Source organism: Haplochromis burtoni, unplaced genomic scaffold (assembly GCF_018398535.1).
Source record: "Haplochromis burtoni strain Fernald_Lab_line unplaced genomic scaffold, NCSU_Asbu1 Contig_147, whole genome shotgun sequence".
NCBI classification, from domain to species: domain Eukaryota; kingdom Metazoa; phylum Chordata; class Actinopteri; order Cichliformes; family Cichlidae; genus Haplochromis; species Haplochromis burtoni.
In genome coordinates this window covers 908227-930243 of record NW_024582508.1, presented here as the reverse complement: position 1 = coordinate 930243, position 22017 = coordinate 908227, and the positions used below count along the sequence as shown (strand labels likewise).

The 22017-nt window shown below is 40.5% G+C and overlaps 1 protein-coding gene across 2 annotated transcripts; it reads right to left on the bottom strand.

The window, feature by feature from the left end:
- Positions 1-1092: 1092 nt before the first annotated feature.
- On the bottom strand, positions 1093-20375 carry reps1 (RALBP1 associated Eps domain containing 1). Of its 2 annotated transcripts, XM_042224716.1 has the most exons (19): positions 19626-20375; positions 18213-18336; positions 14858-15087; positions 13856-14018; positions 12942-13072; positions 11229-11391; positions 11083-11146; positions 10159-10313; positions 9498-9619; positions 9015-9095; positions 7721-7808; positions 7102-7203; positions 5508-5568; positions 5109-5307; positions 4827-5021; positions 4296-4385; positions 3989-4146; positions 3797-3902; positions 1093-3701 (listed from the first exon to the last, which is right to left on the bottom strand). In XM_042224716.1, exons 1-19 carry the CDS (start codon positions 19776-19778, stop codon positions 3633-3635), a joined length of 2454 nt encoding a protein of 817 aa, XP_042080650.1. In that variant the 5' UTR covers positions 19779-20375; the 3' UTR covers positions 1093-3632. The 2 variants fall into 2 exon arrangements, with proteins under 2 accessions (XP_042080650.1, XP_042080651.1); XM_042224717.1 differs by lacking the exon at positions 9015-9095.
- Positions 20376-22017: the final 1642 nt, after the last annotated feature.

Sequence of the window (22017 nt, the reverse complement as noted above, 5' to 3'; positions counted from 1 at the left end):
AAGAAATTGATCAACGGCTCCGGTGGACAGACTACAACAAACTACCTCACAGGTCAAAGCTGAACTAAACCAGATAATTAATAAAAAGTCTGCTTTTATATTTTTTGGAGTAACTGGGGTGGCGTAATGCTTCAGTGCTTAGCATTGTGTTCCTGTGGATGTAAGAGTGTGAATGGTTTCTGTGATAGGTTTGGTGTACCCCTCCTCTCCCTCTGTGACAGCTGGGATGGGCTGCACTCTCCATAACCCTGTTAGATAAGCATCCATCTTACAGTCTTGCTGTGATCATACTTTATCGTCGGAAGTTTAAAACAAGTGACGCTGACCAAAATCAAAAGTTCTTGTTAGGCAAATATATAAAAACGGCTACACTATGGAACCCACTTTCTTCCCACACCATTAAACCATAAGGTGATAAATTTCAAATAAATTAGCGTCTTACTCCACATAGACATGATTTCGTCACATACTCTCGACAGAATTGTCAGATGTACATCCCTGCTGGCTAACTGGGGAAGTCCACCAGCATGGTCATAAAGAGTTTGAGACGACTTGTTTGGTGACTGGGTGCATTTTCTTTTAACCATCTCCAGATAAATTAGTGAGTAAAGAGAGCAGTTTTTAAAATATTGTGCCGTTTTTTTATTTTTGTGTAAAAATCACACAGCTGCTAGTTGAATCTGCAGAGATACAGTACATCCATGCAGTTAAACATCTAGGGTTCCCACAGCCAAGAGAGAAGGAATTAAATAGAATATTCTTTCGCTGTTAGTCAGCAATTAATGCAAATTTACATATGAGTCCAAAAGTGTGTATCATATACAATATACAACACAGATCTGGGAGCGAATAGCATTCAAAATCCCATCAAAGACTTCATTACCGACTGATTGCTTCTGCCTGCCTGGATTGCCTTTTGGGTTAAAGGATGATGAGGGAGCTGTTGTGCTAGCAAAAATAAAATCAATCCCACTTGAAGGTGTTTAACAGGGTTTTAAATGGTACTAGTTCCAGGTCTGGAAACAACGCGCACACACACACACACACACACACACACACACACACCAATTACATCATCGTCCTCAACAGCAGAAAAAAAAAAAAGAAGGCGAGCCTTGATAAAACAAGGAAGAGAGGTCAGTCAGCCGCTGTGGAAACCTGAACGCCGTCAGGGGAAGTAAGGCTTTAGAAGAAGACTGATGCTTCACCAAAAAAAAAAAAAAAACCCCAAAAAAACCACAAGGATAAATCATTAATAAAAGAAAAATTCACTGACCAAAAATGGGGCATTTTATGACACTGGCACAAAAAAAACAAAACAAAAAAAAAAACAAAAAAAACATGAGAAATAAAACAAGTGGTTCATCATTTTTTTCATCTTAAAGCATCTTTTTAAATACACGTGAAAGACAACATGCAGATTAAAAGTAAGCAAAGAGAGACAACAAATAAAAGAAATTGTGAGGGAACAAGAGGGGGGAGGGGGGAGGTGGGGATTCAGTTCAAAGTGCAGTTGGGACATTCAGGTCTCCCACTCTGTTGACTGGTCTCCTGTTAAGCTTCATCTACACCCACAGATTTCAGGTGAAACTGCCCTGATACAACACTGATCTGGAGTTTACTTCCCTCTGGAGCCAGGAGCCCGGGGAAGTGGACTGCTCATCAGTACCACCCCAAAAAAAAAAACAAAAAAAAACAAAAAAACACACAACAAAAAGGCAAAAATACATCACAAACATACAGTAGATGAGGTTCTGGAAGAGCTACGATACAAAAACCAGAGTATACTGTTCACATGGTTGCTACTATCATCGGACAAACACTTAGGTATAGTTGGTCTGTGAGGATGTATCGCCCATTCTTGCATAGTGCTGACTGCCCGATTGGAAAACAGCTGTTTTGTTGTTGTTTTCTCTCTTTCTTTTTTTTTTAAATCATCAAAAATCACTACCTGCTGCATCAGTTTGGATCTGTGCACATGTTTGCTGAAGAGAAATCACAGGCAAACTTCTCCCCAATCAGCAACAAATGTATTCTTCATAAACGCCGCTTCCTACAATCAAACAGCTGGAATATCTTCAAACCCTTCATATGAACGTCTGTTCTTGACTCATAAAGGTGAAGTTAAAGTTTGGGAGAGAAAAAAAAAAGAAAAAAAGGAAACAAAACCCACAGCGTTAGAAAGAAAGCTGAAATGTCAAGCCAGAGCTAGGTTTGAAACTAAATGAAGAAAACCTCAGGGAAAGAAAAGGTGGTGCATTTTTCTTCAAACACAGCCCGAGCAGAAGTGAAAGAGAAGAGTGAAAGTTCAGTCATTTGGCATAAAGTGAAACCCTTCAGTCACCACGATCCCAAAAAACAAAACACTGTAACACATAGAAAACAAAAAAAACAAAAAACAGAAGACATGTTACTTTCACTCACTGCATCATGCCATCAACCACGCAAATGTTTACATGTAGACTTGAAGGGGGCGGTAAGAGAGGAAGGGTGGACTGCGTTCATGTCACAGGATGCGTCACCAAAAAAAAAAAAAAAAAAAAAAAAGCCTTCACCGTGTTGGTTTAGTCATTAAGCCCCACACAAACACACACAAGGTCCTGTCTGGAGATAGCCCAGTATGTTTCACAAGTAGAGAGGCGACTACACCAAACTCCATTTAGAAAAAGACAAATTTATCCTTACTTGCTTGTTGACCGATGTACCGACGGATGATTTGTGCTGTAGACTTCCTTCGGTCTTCATGTGTCCCATTGCAAGCCCATAAAATCTGTGTTCTTTGGATTATTTCACAATAATGGACAGCCATGGGTGCCACATGTTCAGCAGAACAGACCATTCATGAGGATTCAAAAACAAGAAATGCCTTCAGAGCACTACAGTAGTAGCACGGATCAAAAAGTGAAAAGAGGAAAAATGTAACCTTTTTTTATAAACCAGAAACTTCTAAGTTTTAGCATATAATGCTCACTTAAAGCACAATTTGCCCGTCTTTACTCTTCCATGTCAATTTCGGTGTAATAAACAAGACCCAACCTGTCGAGTTTGTGACATCAGACGATATTAGAAGGTCTAAAATCTTTATAGGTCGTCTCAGTTCACTTACACAAAAGACGAAAAGAAAACTGTTTCGCCCCCTTTTTAAATTTTCTGCAGGAGTTTGGTGCAGCCGAGTCAAGCATACTGGTGCCAGCCACCAGGAACACAAATGCACAAACAGTCACACAAACATGACAAATACACTCCGCGTTTCTCCTTCAGTCATTCAGAGAGTGATTTAATCAAGACACCAGCAGTTTTATCTTCAGAGCGAACTTGGAGCTGGAGCGCTCTGCCTCTCAGTTTGCCGTCATCCTCCTCACCTTCGCCTCTCTTTAGCAAAAAGTGAAAAGTGCCAGTTTCTAAGATCCCCTCCCACTGGTAAGACTGTGCCCTCAGGTCTGTCCGGTTTACGATTGAGCAGTGTGTGATTGAGCGTGACAGTTTTTAACGGAATGCCCTGAGGCAGGTTGAAGCCTCCGGGAAAAGCCGAGATTGATGGAAGGAAAAGGAGAGGAGGAAGGGAGGAGTCACAACGAGGGCCACAGCCTTGATTCAGATGAACTACAGTAGAGTTGCTCTCCATATGTAGGTTAAAGATGGGAAAAGGGTCTGAGCTGCTCCAGCTGGACTTCTAGAGATATCCTTTCTTCAAGCAGATCCTGGGAAAAGAAAACAGGTGTGAGCAAAGCGGGAGTTAAAAGGAGAACAAAGTCTGTTTGCTAAAACTAGAAAACACTACTAATGTCTTCCATACCTTCAGCTGCTGCTGGAGCTCACTGTTAAGTCGTGCCAAAACAGTGTTTGTCTCCTTGTTCCTTCTGATTGAAGCCTGAATCGCCTTTTTATCCTTTCCAACTGACCTGCAAACAGAGAAATATGCTTTTTCTAAAGTGCTGATAAACACAACACCCTGTAAAGTGTCCTCAACCAAAGCAAGTTTCTCCACCTGGGAATGGAAGGCTGAGTGGCCAGGACGGCGGCTATGACGTTAGATTTCTGTGGACCGTGCTGCTCGTCCTCCGGCCTCAGCTCGTCTTCAGACTTCAACCTTCGACGTACAGGTTTGGGGGGAGGAGCCAGGGGGCCGGAGGAGCCTTTGGCTCCCTGACGGGACAACAAAGAGTTTACCTCACTTTCACACAGTCTAATAAACAAGTGTGCCTATGAATTTCAGATTGCCTCTTGATGTTCCACACAAAAACAAAAAGTTTAAAAACCACTGGTCTTATTGAGTTTAAAGTTCAAAGACGTACAGAGTTGACTGTAGCTGAGGGTCTCTCATCAGCTTGGCCGTCACTCTTAACTGTTCTCAAGGGGCCGGCCCCCTCCGAAGGCTTGTCCCCCTGCGGACATAAACAAACAATGCATGTGAAAGTGAAAGTGTTTACTCAAATGTAACACAACAGCCACAGTTAAGAAATTAAAAGATGCAGATTGCAGATGGTTTGCAACAATAATATTTCATAAGAAGTCTAATATTTAATACTAGAAGACAAAAAAAAACAAAACAAAAAAAAAAAAACGGTAATATGGATGAAATCTGTCAATCAATGTGTGGGTTTAGAACATTATATAACAAAGGGAAGGAAAACTAAAATAAACAACCAATTGGGGATTTTGGGAAGGAGCAAAAGAAATGCATTCAAAAATCAAAAGAATCAATACATTAACATCAACATATTATACACAAAGCCAGACTATAAATGCTATCTCTGAGAAGAACTGATGTTGTCTAGAGGAGCATCATTCTATTTCCAAACCCTGACCCTCCAGGATCGACCTACCTGTCCTGGCTCGATGTGTTTGTCCACCTCTGGTAGGCTTGAGGGCTGCTCAGAGGCTGCAAAGGCCTGAAACTGGCTGAAATCTGCAAAGTTGGGCTGCTGGGGAATCTGCTGCGGGGATGTGGTGGTGAGCACCGCCCCGCCTCCTGGTATACTCTCCGCCTCTACGCGATGCCCGGTGAGTGGTACTGATGTCTGGGGAGGGATGAAAGGGTGTCGTGACAGCTTTCGTAGTATCAAAATCACAAATAATGCCAATGACACATAAAATACTTTTCTTACTTGTGTGGGAAGCGGTCGTGGAGGCACAGCAGGAGGGTAAGCTATCGTAGAGGGTTGGGGTTGTCCTGTGGCAGACGTGGCAGCAAAGGTGCGATTCATGTCCAGAGATGAGGAGCGAGAGTGGGAGGGGTGGGGACGGGGTGGAGGGGGAGGCGGGGCTACCACCTTCAAAGCCTCTGGGGACGTACCCGACTGAGACCTGAGCACATTAATGTTTAAAGATTTACACACAGGATACAGTGCTTTATTCACAACACGATTCATCACAGTTCAGGTCTGGAGTTGATCATTGAACAGAGCTGCAACATGACCAACTGAGTAACAATGTGAGGAAGTAGAAAAACCCAAAAGCATCACTTTCAGCAATTGTCAGAGAAGACAGACAGAAAATGAACGAACCTCTGCCTTGTGATTGGCTCCTGGTCTGAGGTGAAAGAGTCTGAACTGCTGTAACCATCACCTTCATGAAAAGGAAAAAAAAAACAAAAAAAACACAAGCATACAAATCATGAGAAAATTAACAAAATGGTAGTTTTTTTTGTTTTGTTTTTTTAAATTCTTCCACAAAAAATTGGAATCTTAGTCTGGACTATCAGCAGCTGAACTGAGGTTATGAAGGCACCACCAAGGAAAGACAAATATGAAATGGTACTAAGATAGTGCCTTTCTACCAAATTTAAGTATTTTCTATTGTATTCACCCAGTTACACGCCAATGGATGCATTTGGGGCAACTTGGGGTTCAGTACTTTGACATGTGGTATGGAGGAGCAGGGATTGGTAGACAACTGTCTCTACCACCTGAGCCACAGACACCTTCCAACATATAAGGGAAAAATACTTCCATTTTTATTTATTTTATTTTTTTTAGTCTTGATTTTTGTATGTTACTTTAAAGTATCAAGGGTTTTCTTTTGTCATTAAATCGACTGCTTGCCAGATTTCTATCTGTAATTTTGTTCTTTATGATGTAACCTATGGCTGGGCCATATCATGCCGTTCACGGTAATACCAGTATAATGTTGGGCAACGATAAGAAAATGAAATATCGCGATAGAATATGGGTAAAACGTGCATGCGCAGTGCCTTTGTTTTTCATACACACATGGCAGAAAAAGCATGGCGACGGCGGAGAATGAGAAGAGCGAAACTGGATCGTTGAATGAAACAGATGAACCAGAACTGGTTTGTAAAAATGCTGCAACTTCAGTGGTGTGGAACTGGTTTAGCTTTCATCCGTCAGATACACAACAAAGCACTATTTCTGGTAGAGCATGCTAGCGGGCCGTCGTTATTACCGTGTTTTTTGGAAAATACGGCACACTTAAAATCAATCCTTTGATTTTTCTGAAAATCGACAGTGTCCCTTATAATCCCGTGTGCCTTATGTATGAATTCTGGTTGTGTTTACTGACCTCGAAATGATTTTGTGTCGTACACGGCGCTCAGCAATCTGTCAAATGTTTCAGTACGACTTTGCTAAGCTACAAACCCGCAACGCTTGATGGATTGTTGAAGCATTACGACTATCGTAGGCAGGAGGCTCGCGTATTGTGTGTGTATAACCTCTTTTTAAGTTTTGTGGATATTATATGGTTATGCTGAGGATATGTCGGCCAGTTTCCACTGGAAATGCCTTTTGGTTAAACTGTCAGCAAGGAATTTGCATTTGCACTGTTAAAGTTTTCTATAACTTTAATCCACATAAAAAACAGCTGCTTGTTTAAGTGAAAATACATTGATGGGTTTTTTTGCACTAATAAAGTTGTGGAGTTGTAAAGTATTTTGTCTGGTGTCAATTATATCGTCATCGCAAATTTTCAAATGTATATCGTGATAAATATTTTTGATCATATCGCCCTGCTCTAGTCTGACCTTAAAATAGAAAGTGGATTAAAATGGCTAAACAAATAAATAACTGAATCATGTGTCGGATGATGTTTTCGGAACACCGTATTAAAGCTCCTTGCCATAGCAGCTCATCTTTTACTCACCTACAGTGTTGGCAGCTACAAACTTCATGGAGGCGGGTAATTTGGCTTCTTCAGACAGTTCTGGAGGTTTAGCCAGCAGAGGACTGGTAGGATGATTGTGGTCTAAATATTGGAGGAAGGGGGAGATCACAAACAGGGGAAAGTGTTGAAGCAAATGCAGTCAATCAACAGGGAAAATTAAATGTTAGCAGTCCGGCTGTTAGTTTGGACAAAACGTGCTCAGTTGCAGAAAAACAAAAACATGTATATGAGTAATAAAAGCTCCTGTGAGGCGCTCTTTGAATCATTTCAAATGGTGACCTTTTGGATTTTTATTACTTTCCCAATAGTGCGCACTCTGCAAAGCACAAAGTAAGCTGACTGTATTAGCACAGCTGGATGTTTTCCCACCTGTTACAATATGTTTTTTCTTCAGTATATAAAGAACATACTAGCATGCTTTCTAATGCAATTAGGTCATAATTCTGTTTCAGTCATATTAAAGTTCCTTCACATTGCTGCCCACAAAAACAGATTTAGAGGTCTGCCTGTTGCTGCACATGTGCATCAATATCATTATTATTTATTCAACTGTAAGTCAGGATTTGGACAGTCAGTTTAAGGTCAGAGAGTTTCTCACCACTGCCAGTCCTCTTCAGCTCCATCTCCTGCATGTGAATCTTACTGGGCGTCATCCGGATGGGAACTGGGTGAACGATGGCCGTGTCCTGTGGAAAAGAGACACAGAGAGGGTCAAACCGACAGGAAGAAGATAGGTATAATTTTTTTTTTTTTTTTTGCTGCTGGTCCTGTGAGGAGGAAGGTTCAACATGAAAACCTGTGTGGCACTCTTTTAGCTGACATGCTCACTGAGCATCTCATCAAACATGTTTAAATGAGAAGATGTGAAAGACCTGGAAACATATTTTCTAAATAAGCTTTTAAAAAAATAAATAAAAATAAAAGACGTGCCCATACAATTATACCTCCCCCCCATCCTAACGGCAACTAAAAACAAACAAAAGACTGTTATTGTTTCAAAAATTATTTTCTGCTCCGAGTGTGTTCTTCACAGTTGGACAGCAAAGATCCTATGCACCCATTAAGATTTGGTGCATGGATGGCAGCGGAGAATTTAGCCACAAAAAACAAATTAAAAAAAGAATTTGTGGAGCTGTTTGGGCCTGCTGTCGGTGCAGGATTTTTCCACAGCAGAGAGAGATTTGGGGCTTTTTTTACTCCTACATCAGTGGGGTTACATTTACTTAAATTCTAAATTATTCAAATGGCTAAAAATAACTGTATTAGCCTTACATTCATACACAAACTGACTGCAGAAAATTCAACGGTCAATTAAGACTAACATGGAAAACTTTGATAAATCTAATTTTTGGGAGATTTATAGGTTAAGCTTGATAAGTGTTTTGTTTTTGTTTTTAATCTTGAGTTTCAGCTCAGAATGGGAGTACATAAAAGCAGTCTAAAAACAGATGCACACTCCTGCAATATAAAACCGTATTTGAAGTCAGAGCTATTTTTGGGACAATTATTTGTTTACGGTTTAAAAATTAAAAATACATAAACGTGAAGAACTTTGACTGTTCAAAAGTAAATGCACAACAGAATTGTGCACAACCTTTAGTTCTTAATCATGTGAGGAAAAATGCATCTCTTACAATCTTAAAATGTGATTGGTGGATGTGACTCTAAAGAAAAAAAAAAAAAAAAAGGTGATGTCCAATAGAAACTGAGCAAGCCAAATCACAACACACACTTCTATTGCCGATGCACTTAATTGCACTTTGAAAGAACATCATGCAGGCAGTGAGACAGAGAGGACCTGAGAGAGATAGAGAGAAAAAGAAGAGAGATCTGGAGAGGGTTAATGTCTGTCCATTAATGGTGAAACCATGCATGCTAAGTGATTGACTTACAGGGTCAGCTGGTGCAATGTTAGAGTCAAATTGGGTCAGAGTTTGTGAGCTGGAGGAGCGCTCGCTAAACGTCTCCCACTGCTGCAGGAGACAGACAGACAGTGAGAAAAAACATGTCAGTCAGTCAGCCAGTGCAGTGACATCACACATTTACATCATCAGTCTCAGCCTCTGCCGTGATGCCACACCGACGCGGCATCATCAGCAGGCGTGGAAACAAAACGGACATTGCCGACTTTCATACACAGTCTCAAGAAGTGAGAGAGGAGGTGCTGAATTATCAGAAAATATGTTTGATGATGAATAGGATGACGTGGCACTCGAATTATAATGGATGGATAAAGAGAGAGCAACCTCACTTAATTAACCCTGAGCAATTAAGATGAATCAAATGCAAACAGAGCAAAAGCAAACAGCCTCGAGTTTAGAGGATGTGCAAAAACGACACATATAGTCAGTCATGTGGTGCGTGCACGTTGGAACCTCGTTGCTCTGGTTCATCTCTGGCCAGGCTTGATTGAGCGAAGGCATAGAGGGAGACTTGTTGGGGGTCACCTCTACTGGTGACGCAGAGTATCCAACATCAGCAGTCTGCTCTGGGACTTCTGAAAAAAGAAAAAAAAAAATAGACACGAGTTAAATACACATAAATAAACTAAAAAAAAATCCACACGACATTACTTTTGGTTTGGATTCTTCAAAAAGATGAACTTCAGAGAACAGCTTGAGATAAAACATTTTTTTCATGCAGTCAAAATGCCAACTACATTTAACCATCAAGGGCAAAAATCGTGAAACTTCAAAGTGCAATCGTTTCTGCTTCTGAGTATTGCATAAGCACATAAGAAAGACTATTTCTCTGCTGTTTTCCTGATATGTAAAAAACAAGGTCAACACTGAATTATAACACTTGATAAACATGTTTGTTATGGCTATCAGCAACTGAGTCAATGTCAAGTTAAAAGAGGGCAGGAGAACACAAACTGTGTCATGAAAAGTGCAGCTCAGCCCAAAAATCAGTTAACTACTTCCAACATGCGGGTTTTGCACAATAGCGCTGTTACCCTAGGTCTAATGAGGTGTGAGATAAGAAAATGAATAAAGGGTGCAGCAGAGAGAGGAAGAGAGAGGCAAGCCTGAGCACCTGCTGAGTCATCGAGGTCAATCAGCTTTGGCATCAGGCTTTCAGGAAGCTTCTCGGGGAGGTCGTAGCCATTCTTCCTGGCCACAACTAAGTGAAAGGCAGCGCAGAATTCATCCAGGGTCAGCGCTCCATCTTTATCAAAGTCTGACAGCTCCCTTTAAACACACATTAGACAGTAAGAATATCATATCATATACAGCATTACAGCAGACATTGAATCTGATCCGACTTGCCCATTTACATGCCGCGTTTACTGCTTAGAGCTAGTGATACTAGTCATTATGAATCCTGTCAAAACAAGTTGTGTCAACTGACACTGCACGCTTCTTTGGAAATAATCCCATAAACAGGAACTGACAACTTGTTTTTGATGAGCTCGATTAGCCACAAACGTCTTACTCATCAGCAAAATAAAGCCAGGTTGGTTTGGAGTTAACAAAGAACTGGTGAAACACATTTTCTTTGCACCAACTACATATGGTCAAACCTTTTGTCTTTGTAGATGTTTGGCATTTTTTTTAGTAAAAATTAGTCTTGAAGTTTAACAGTTAACCATATCCAGGTTGCACATGCTGTCCGATTAGTGATGATACAGTCTGATAAAGAGCAAAGAAAAGCTTCTTGGTGTTTTTAGGATTAACTGCCACACACTGCACTTGTCTAAAAAGTAAATAAAGCTTTTACCACAGCTTCCTATTAAGTTTTATAAATATGAAATTAGGGATCTTTCAATAGAACAAAGGAGCACTGGTGCAAAGATCAATGCCCATCCTGCTCTAACCTACAGCTTATCCGCACGTCAAACTGTTAAATGGGGCCATCAACTCCATTCAGGTGGTGAACGCGTGTTTATGGTGCCCTTAATTTCCCTTAGATACACAAACACACACAGAGGCCATAAATAGCAGAAGAGCAGTGACTCACCAAATATGTGACAATTCTAAAATCGGTAGCTTTGATTTAGTGAAGAACTCTTTTGCTGCTGAACCTGAAACACGCAGAAACCACAGTTTATTAATAACCCGTGTTTTATCCTGATAGCGCGCGTGTGTGTGTATTTTTGTTCCTACCAGGTATGAAGCCAGTGAGGTCAGGCTGAATTGTTTTGAACTGGTTAATGTAATACTGCCTCTGCTCGTCTGTGATCTTCCACGGATCATCGTACGTGCTGGACTGTCGCTGGATCTCATTGGTCGTTGCAGCTGAGGCTACTGTTCGTATTGTTGTGCTTTCCTACGAGAACCCATTTACAGAAACATTTAAGAAAGACGAGCATAATTAAGTATTAAGAATAACACTTTAACCTATGCAAATCCAGCTTCTTCACGGTTAGTATGTACAGTGCGTGTCTCCCTGGCCCCCTACTCATACATACAAACTTGGCACTCTAAGAAATCAAACCTTTAAAGAATAATATTCAAAACTGAAACAAAACAATGGTTACAGAACTTTCAGCCTAAAGTAGAACTGACTTTTTGCTTGTTAGCTCAGAACGACAAGAAGAAACTAAAAGAGGGCATGATGTGTACCTATAATTAGACAGTGGGTACAGAGGCCTTTGCCTGAGAAATGTCACAGAAGCTGCTCATGTTTCAGTCAAGCAGCAGCGTTTGCAGATAAAGTACTGATACAAGATGCTGGCTGACATTCAAGGCCCGATTGTGGTTACTGTGATATCTCGTGCTTTATGTTTGCAGTTTCTGATGGCAGACATTTGCATCACATTTTCCAGCTAAAATACTCTGTGTGGTCATCTTGTAACTTGCTGATCTATATTAATGCTCTATTGAACTGTATCGCCTTCTCTAGGTCTGTATTGTGAGGGTGTACATGTGTCCTTTAATTTATAGCCTCACTTTGCTGTCTTCTCGTCCCATCTCTGCATAGTGATTGGCTAATGGTGGTAAAGATAGAATAGATCCAAAATATTTCTGAGCATTTCAGTGATTTTATATTGGCAATGATTGACCTTAATTTTATCTCAGCTCACTTAGTAAGTGCAAAATGTCAAAAACTCCAAAAGTGGTGATTGTTGTTACTAACTGTGGGCTACACACTACCAAATACGCACACAACACAAGAGTGTTGAGTAGTTATGTTTTTAGGGGTTGTTTTTTTTACCCAAATCAAATGTTTGTTTGGTTTTTTTATATATATGGCCACGATTCACCTTATAGCTGTTTGGTTTAGTTCAAGGATTTCACTGGTGAAAATGAAAAAACTCATTTCCGTAATCAGAGCCCTTATTTAAAATAGTGGGTGTTCACTGTATTGTGAAAAAGAAGATTTTCACAGGACTATATGCTGTTTTGTGAAATCTGAACAAACGGCAAGACTTCTGGAACAATGACAGATAAAGCTCTGCCTAAACTTGGTCACGCAACAGGACAATGATCCCAAGCACAGCAGCAAATCTACATTAGAATGGCTGAAAAAGAGAAGAATCATGGCGATGCACTGGCCCAGGCAAAGTCGAGATCTCAACCTGACTGAAATGTTGTGGCGGGGCCTTAAGAGAACCGCCCATAAATGAACTTCAAACTGAAGCAATATTAACAACATTGGGCCAAGTTTCAGCCACAATGATGTGAGAGATTGACAAAAATCATACGGCAACCCATTACTTCACATTATTGCTGGTGAAGTACTGAATCAGTGTAGTGTATCCAACATCCAACTAGCACCTTGTAATTTAAGATGGAACGCTGATGTGCATCTTTCTAGCTTGCTTGTATAATGAAGCCTGTTGCAATAGGAAGCGAGTCGAGCCAACAGCGCTGTACCTGGACTGATGATGGATGCATTGCTGGAAGCGTGCTGGAAGGCGGTGTGTCCGCTGTAAAACTGACCCAACTCTCCTGACCTGGAAGAGGTGGTGAGTGGGACGGCCACATGCCATCGCCAGCCACTGGACCTGAAAGGAGAAGGACAGGAAATTATGTTTTTGCAAGTAATGTTAATTAAGAAGTTTTGTTTTCATACCATTCTTTGTAATATCTCAACTACTTTTTATGCTGGAAAAAAAAAAAAAAAAAAAAAAAGCAGGCACAATTACTTTGGTCCCCTAATGACAAACTGCAGCAAGTGTCTGTGTCAGCAAATATCATTAACAGCATGTAGGCGCTGCAAACAACAGGAAGTGGTACAAACGACAATTTATCACTGAAGTCAAAGCTAAAAGCAACTTTTACCACACTGTCACTTCTGTTTGCCCTTAGAGATGTTATTGTTATCATCTGCTGCTCGTGAGTGTTTGCAAGTGAAACCCCTGTCACATGCATTACCTTTTTTTTTCTTTATTGAGGGCAAAAAAGAAAGAAAAAAAAAGCCATTTTAACTCAAATTGTTGCCACTTTTCTTTCTCTTTGTCCTTATTTTCATTATCAACAAATTTGCTCATCATCATCTTAAATAATTAGTCTATAAAACATCTGAAAAGATTTGAACATTTTCCAAGATGAGTCCAGAAGCCCCACGTGCCTGGCATTCAGACCTTCTGTTTACGATGGGCACCCAATCAGAAGATGGGTCAAGGGATGATTTGCATCCGTATAAATAATAAGGATTGCTTTGAACTGTGAATGGAAATAAATGCAAATGCAAAGCTACTCTAGCAGAGTCTAAGATTAGAAATATGTTGTTGGAAATAGGCAGAATAGTTCTCCTTTTGAGAAACTATCATTAAGAAGTGGGTCACCGGTTTGTGGTTCTCTGAACTGCGTCCACACGGCTCCAGTTGCTGCCACCACAGGTTGTCGCTCTGTGTTTCCTCCACTGTGTTGCCGCTTGTGCTTCCTCCAGGAATGAGGTGAGGTTGGGGGAGACTGGTGAGGGGAGACCACTGGGGACGTTGGTTCAGGCTGGTGACATATTAAAAAAAAGAAAAATAAAACAAACCGATGAAATAAACAAGCAGTTAAAAAGACATTTAGTACACATATAAGGAATCAGCAAACTTTAATAAGCATGATCGTCCACAGAATAAAAATTATTTGAAGGTGGTAGTATTACTGCTTTAAAACAGTTCAGCGTTTTGGGCGTTAACCTTTAGATCACATCTAATACACAACAAGACGTCAATCTTCAACACGCCACATCCAAACCAAGACCAATAACTGCTACATCAATCAGTTCTTATCTGCATCATCACAGATAAGGGATGCTGAAGGAACTAGTGAATGATTATGCAGCACATATAAGTTAAAACTTGCGAAAGAAATCTAAATAACTGACACACGTGTCAACACACTTAAGTCCGCAGCAGAAAACTTCAGAAAGGAATGTATTCAAACATCAAAGTCCTTCCAGAGGCAAGTCTTCCCACTCTGGACACTTATTTGCAGTTACTTTGAAGCAACATTGACTTTAATTTCAATGAGTCATGGACACATAAAAGTGACGAAGAAATTCACCACTCGAATCTGGTAAAGATCACTTAAAAATTTCATGACTTTTCCCCCAAATGGAGGCTTTGAAAAGAATTTATCATTTCCACCACCACTTTGTTGCTCTGCTATAGATTTCAATTCAAGATGCTTTGAGTGTCCCTTTTAATGTCTCTGTCAAGTATACACAGGAAAAACACAGGAAACACAGCAGCTTATCTCCAAGTAACCACTGAGTTCAGTTGTTCAAAGAAATATTAAGTTTGTATACAATCGTCCCTGCAACATCGATTCTTGCATTTGCTACTACCAACCTGTGATTCTATAGTAGTTGCCAGGGGCTGAATGACCTCGTGGACAGGAAGTGAAGTGGATGAGGGATGTCCTTTCTTGTTCTGGTGACCCCTGCCAGGTGGCCTGGGTATTACTGCAGTACCGGGGGCAGGGTACAATCCCTGACTGTCGGGATCTTGGTACAGTGCAGCATGTCTCGCTTCTGCCTCATTCTTCCCCACCACAAACCTTGGCAACGGTAGATCCTTGACTGTCAAGACACAAATTAAATTCAGTTTCAATATTTGTTCAGCAGCAGCTGAAAACTTCAGTGCACTAGAGTCCAGAAGTTGCTTCTGGCTTTCGAGAGAGAAAAACCGACTACTGACTCTGTAGATTTCCCAGAATCCTTGTGCCTGCTGCAATCAGCTGATGTTTATAGGGTTTGGAAAGAGAGTAACTGCTGTAAAATGGGAACAACAGTATACCTTTCAGAAAGAGCCGTTTCCTCAAATAGAAAATGAAACACACTGCCACACCGAGTGTATGTTTGCTGTCTCTTAACTCTTAATGCTGAGGACTTAAAACAAAGATCTGTGATAAACAAACACAGGAATACAGTCCGTGCCAGCATGCCTGCTCTAAGACTGAAAATTTCTACCACACTGTAGCTTGCCCATTTTTGTTTTTCTTTTTTTCCCCCTTGGGGAATGTATTTTTTTCTGTTTGCTCTATCTTACAATGCTAATAACACCTTTGAAAAAATCCTGGATCCAGACCAAATCAAACGTTAATCCCTTCTATGTTGGGTCAACCTCTGCTAAAAAACTAATGCAAATCTGTCTGGAACATTTTTAGAAATCCTGCTACTACACAATCAGGCAAACCAATCCAATCTCAAGGAGGTAAAGACGAGCGAGGCAGGACTTTCTAAACTCCACAGTTATTTAAAAAAAAAAAAAACCCAAACTGATTCAAAAGTTCAACGTGTGCCACAAAACGATGGTTGAATGAAGCAGGGTTTGTAGTTTTTAGGCGGCCTCATTGGCAGATACTGAACTGATACTGGTACTAATATTGTTAACCCTAACCCTTTCTACTGGTGTTTATGGCTTTCTCAGAGAGTGGGTAAGCAAACAGACCCAAGACCAAGACACCCAAATAAGCTAATCCTGCTGTATATGACCCCACTATGGTTTCAGTGACTCAGCAACAAATTGATTAGCTAGTGGGAAGAAAGTGATCTGGATTTTTTTTTGCCATACATTTTTTTCTTCCTCCACCAAAAGTACCAGTCGTTTGCTGCTTCAAGCATTGTGAATATGAGAATCTACTTTTAAGAAAAATAATAATCAGTTTTAACAAAAGGTTGAAATTTCCTTTAAACCTACTAACAATATCCTCTTATATCTCTAAGTTAAGTCTGGTTAAAAGAATTGTTTCACCACAGGATTATTATGTGCAGCGCTCTGTCTTTTAGTAAGCACACAGAAACCAAACCACCCCCTTTGCTTCTGAACGCCTGTATTATTACCCCAAAAGCCTCCGCTCCAGAAATAACTTTCTATTTAATATTTTGGAACAACTGTGGTGACTTCAAGCTTTCTGAAAGCCCTGAGTAAACTAAACATTTTTTCCAAATCCTGTAATTAACTGTCTACTTCTGAGAAAGCACCAACTTTACAAAGAGAGAGTTGAGGGCGAGGTTTACCGAGCTCAAACATCCCTAAATCTTTTGTTAGAAGGAAGTGACTTGTTTGCTTCCTCATATTGTTGTCAAATTATGAAATCGATTTTGCAATATATTCAGGCCAAACTGATCATGTTGCATAGAGGATGAGTGTGACATCGTGCGCCGCGTTTTTCCTTCTCTTTTTCCTCGAGAGAACTCAACAGGGACAAATAGAAAAGCGCAATTTTGCAGTCAAACCCACCACGGCTTCATTGTTTACTTAAGATAAATAGGGAAGTCATCGAAACAGCTCATACTATTACAATCATCTGGTGACACAACTAAATGGCCAATACTATTCCAATCAGCAATGTGATGCCATCTGCCCCATCAACTAATCAAGATGAGCCATTTTTCCATTTAAAATGTTCTCTTTTTACAGCTTACTTTTGATGTATCAGTGTTTATTTTCCCAGTTTTAGAAACACAGGGTTATGAGACACCCTATGTATCAAACATCCAGCGTATGAAATAGATTCTCCAAAAGCTAAAAAGTTCCTTTTGGATTCTTCTGGATCAGACAGCAATTGTTTGTTTTCTTTACATAAATGCATTCTCTAATTTGATCCATTTTCATTTAATTTCAGAGGGAGGCAGTCGTAATAGTGAAGACGCAAGGAGCAAAGGCAGTCACAGAGTGAATGAGTTTAAATGCCTGGGGTCAAACCTCTAAAGCGACAGACAGCGCACAAGAGAGGTGAAGAACAGAGTGCAGTCAGGGCAGAGCGGGTAGAGACGAGTGTCAGAGGCGATTTGTGACAGAAGGATAGGCCCAAGAGTTAAACTGGAAAGTTTACAGGATGGTAGTGAGACCGGTTATGACGGAGATGAAGGTGGCAGACTTTTTTCCTCATGAGTGACAGGATTAGAAATGAGTACATCAGAGGGACGGCTCAGGTTGAGCAGTCTGGACAAAGTTAGAGCGGTAAGGCTGAGATGGTTTGGACATGTGCAGGCAGAGTAGGGATAGTGGACACAGCCGACAAAGGATGTTAACTATGGAGCTGCTAAGCAAGAGGAAAAGACAAAGAGGAGTTTTTTCATGGACGTAGTGAAAGAGGACATGCAGAATTTTGGTGTGACAAAAAAGGACATTAGGAATAGGGTGGGAGCCCTGCAGGGATCAGGCATAAGAAGAAGAATCTGATTTGTGTCTATGAATGTAAAGAGTCCTTCCAAAAGCTCTATTAACCATATCTGGATCTATCCCAAAAGTTACTCGCTTATACAATGGCCCAAGACTCAAATGTGGTAAAAAAAAAAAAAAAGTATTAAATAATCCTGCTAACATACAAAGAAACAGCTTTAAAAAAAACATGAGAACATGCTTGTATGAAAATCTTAAAATACACTGCACCACATGCATGCAGTTCTGAGATAAATACCTTTTTCTTATCAAAAAAACCTTTAAGACTCTAATTGACAAATGATAGCTCTGCCATTAAATGTAATTGATTGGTGATGAAGAGAACAGCTGTCTCTGAAATTCATGAAACTCATTTCTAACCTGAAACATTTTAACTAGCCTGAGAACAACAGTATATCTCTATATAACCAAAGTCTAAAAGTACTTCAGAGAGGACCTAGACCACAATTGTGTAATGGTATTGTTTACAAATCAATGCACAACAATGACAATGACTCACTTCGATTTATGGACTCACCCGAGTTGAGGCTCTCCACCCTCAGAGGCAGCCCTGACTGGGCGATGGCGATGAGCTTCAGAGCGATGTAGAACTGGCTCCGACCGAAGTGACCCAGCCGAGTGGCTCCACATAGCTCTGTGATCTAAACCCACGCACACAAGGACAAGGGAGAACAGTTAACAACATTGTATTCATCTGAAAGAGCAGCTTTTTCCTCTAAGCAAACATAGCATCCAAGTAATAAAAAGGAGAATAAACAACAGCTATCGTTTAGTGTCTGTTTAAATTATCTGATGAGCTGTTCCCTTAAGAATGGTCTCATCTGCCATGTTCACAAGCAGATGTCCAGTGTGTTCTATGCGTAAAAAGTCTGGTTATCATGTTTTGTAGTGCTTTACAAAACAATGAAACGGCCTTCTACACACAAAAGATAAAGTGGTTAAAAGAAACAACTGAAACCTTAGGATTAGTACTACTGGTGAGATTTTATAACATGAGGATAACTGTTTAAGAGGGTGCCCTTAAGTGCTGCGAGCCACTCAAAAAAAAAAAAAAAACTGCCACAGCTGACCCTTTTCTTGCCGATGAGGGACTTTATCCAAGTATGACTGGATACAAAGCAGCAGTGACTTTTCTCAGCCTGTTACAACATGACACTGTAGCAGTATGTGTCTCACGGGCCAACACAGAGCTCAGTGTAGATTCTGGAAGTGGTAGGATTACAACGCTCCTTAATTCTCCCACCACACAGCCCCCCTCTCTTGACCTTGAAAAGGATGCTGACTCACAAACTGCAAATATTGGCCATGCTGAGAGATCTGGAGTCACAAGAATGGGCTGCTGCAGTTTAACTGGCTACTCATGACTCACAGTTGTCAGAGCAGGGACACACTGCAATCTGACCAAGAAGGCAATCCGTATTTGAGGGTTAATAAACAAAGTCTCCACTTCTGTGGATCACGGGCGTGCAGGCACAGGCATTTCCACCATGTTAGCCAGTAATGAACAAAAAAGGCAGATGTTGATGGAGGGAGAAGACAGGAAAGAGTGGGCAGCAAGAGCAATGAGAAGTATTTAGTGCGTTAGATACACAGTTCAACACATACCCACAGAAAGGTAACTAAAGAGGGCATGCCAGCTTTTATTGCATGTATAATATGTCAGTTAGAGAAAAAAAAAACTCAAAGAAATAAATTGTGTGAGTTGTCTACCTACTCTGTTTAGCTAAGGCTAACATTAGCCAGAAGAAGGTGTGTCTCTCTTGCTGCGCAGCTCTGCTAAGCACCCGGGCTAAATAATCACAACGACACTGGCTGACAGGACAGCTCCAACAGTCAGCCTGCCAGCCAAGTTTACCAAAAATCCCCCAATGGCCCTTCGTTTCACGCACACCTTCGCAGTCTGAATGATAACACGGTTACGCTAGCTTACCTGCAGGACAACTTCGCTGGGTAGCTGGGCCGCCCGGAAAAGGTCAAGAACTCTCCCGTTGGAAGCCACTTTTTTAGTGTTGTCCGTGTCACAGTAAACGAACAAATCCGAGTAATATTTCTGCTCGACATCACTCAGCGTTAGACTTTCCATCGTAGTACCAAATGAGCCTGAAAAGAACACAAGTTGGCTGTTGATTAGCCCTTAGCCAATGGCTGGGGCAGGATCCAAAAAATGGGCGAGACTTCAGGATCCCAACTTAGCTAAGCCGTGCTAACGTTGAGGTTAGCTGTTGTAATGATGTTCCCAACGCGCCTTATCCCAATCTCTGTAAACGTCCCTAATACTGTGTACCAAGCAGGAGCCGATCCCAACTCGAAGATTCAAATAAAGGTTGCTTTCACACAGTTAATAACTTGTTGGGCCAGCCAAGCCAAGTAGCCAACAGCTGGCTAGTAGTGCAGCGGGCTAACAGCTACCTTGAATCAAAGTCAGTGGCACTAACGTTAGGCTAACTAGCAAAGTGCGTCCACCTCCCCGACCCGGACATCTACCGCCGTGATCTCACGTTACAGCACTTCTTCTCGCTGTAATCCGTTACAGGAGGGTGTTTCTGCCCTTCACTAGAAACACATTCCTCTGCGGGGCCGTCAGAAGTAAAGTTTCAGGGTCTCTTGGTTCCTTCCTCTAGTGATCATAGCCGCCATTCCTGCCACCAGTGTCAAGTCCCGCGGAGTTAAGAGGAGACTTCCGGTCCGAGTCTTCAGATTAAAGAAAAACATAGCGTTCACTCAGAAGCATCTAGTTTTATAGATTGTATACATATATTATTTTTTATGTTATTTTTTATAAAATAACATTTTGTGCTGGAAGAGTAAACTACATATAACTATACACTTGACAACTTTTGTATTCACTTCGCCTGCAGTTCAACTATTATAATATTTTTATAGTGATTTAAGTTAAATTATTGTTTTGCCATTAAAGTACCAACATTTTTAGGGCTTTGAAAGAATATAAGAACTGTATTTTGATTTTACAATTTTCACTGTAATTGAACTTTTTTGAAGTCCCCTTTTATTTTCTATTTCTTTATAAACCTGTTACAACCAGTTGATGAGAAAAGGTATTTTCCTCCTTCCTTGTCACACTTAACTTAAATGTTTCACATCAACACACACATTTTGTTAGACAAATATAACAGGAGTAAATATACATTGCAAACTGTAAGTGATGGAATTCTGCTCTTTACCAAAAAATCCTGAAGGAGATTGTCCAACCATCAGTTTGTTCAGTTCTTGGGTTATGCAGCAGGATAATGATCCAAAACAATTGAGCAAGTCTGCTTCTGAATGGATTAAAAAAAATGAGGGTTTTGGTGTGCCCTACTCAAAGCCCAGACTTAAACTTGAGATTGGGATTCTTTGGCATGACCTTAAAAAGGCCATTAATCCTCAAAAACCCTTCAGTGTGGCTGAATTATAACACAAGCACAAAACAGTTGATCAAAATTCCTCCACAGAGGCGTGAAAGCCTCATTGCCAGTTATGACGAACTTTGGATTGCAGTTCTTGCTGCCAAGGGTGGCACAACCAGTTATTAAGTTAAGGGGCAATTACTTTTTGAATGGAAAAAAATGAAATATTTATGTTAAAACTGCATTTTATTTTTACTCAGGTTATCTTTGTGTGACATTAACATTAGTTTATTAATCTGAAACATGTAAGTGTAACAATTGCAAAAAAACTTGGAGATATTTGACCCTAGGTATTTAGAATCGGATAACAAATGTAAAAATATTTATGATTAGAACAAAACATGCAATTTTGTGCAGTTATTTTTGTTTAGGATAAAACCACAAATGGACGACAGAAGTTGTGGCATATTTCTGTGTAAATCTGTGCTCCACATTAAGCCCGAGGCCTCATGTTTGTGGCATCTTTGTGTTTATAAAGGAAAACGCCCAATTTAACTTTTACAATCGGTAACAATTAAATTGAGCAGTCTTTCCCTAAGTCTTATCATGTGGGAGCCTTTTAAAGAAAGACAAGAAAGAAATCTGATGTAATGACATCTGTTCAGATTTTCCATTAAATGTTTCTAGTGAATCATAAATGACATAATTAAATGTCAAGCTCTGTCACTGGTGTCAAACACTCAAAGCATTTTCTAAAAATGGAATAGAAGTTTTCTCTTATAGCGAAGTCACACTCTATACACTTCCGGTCTCAGTTCAGGTTTCTCATGAGCTAGCTTGACACTTCGCGACGTCCGTGTTAGCGCGAGCTTGCTTGGGCTGCGGGGACCCGGATGAGTAATTTTCAAAATAAAAGCTGCACTCATATCATGGTTTATAATTGATAGAGACGCGACTTGCGACTTGATACTGCAG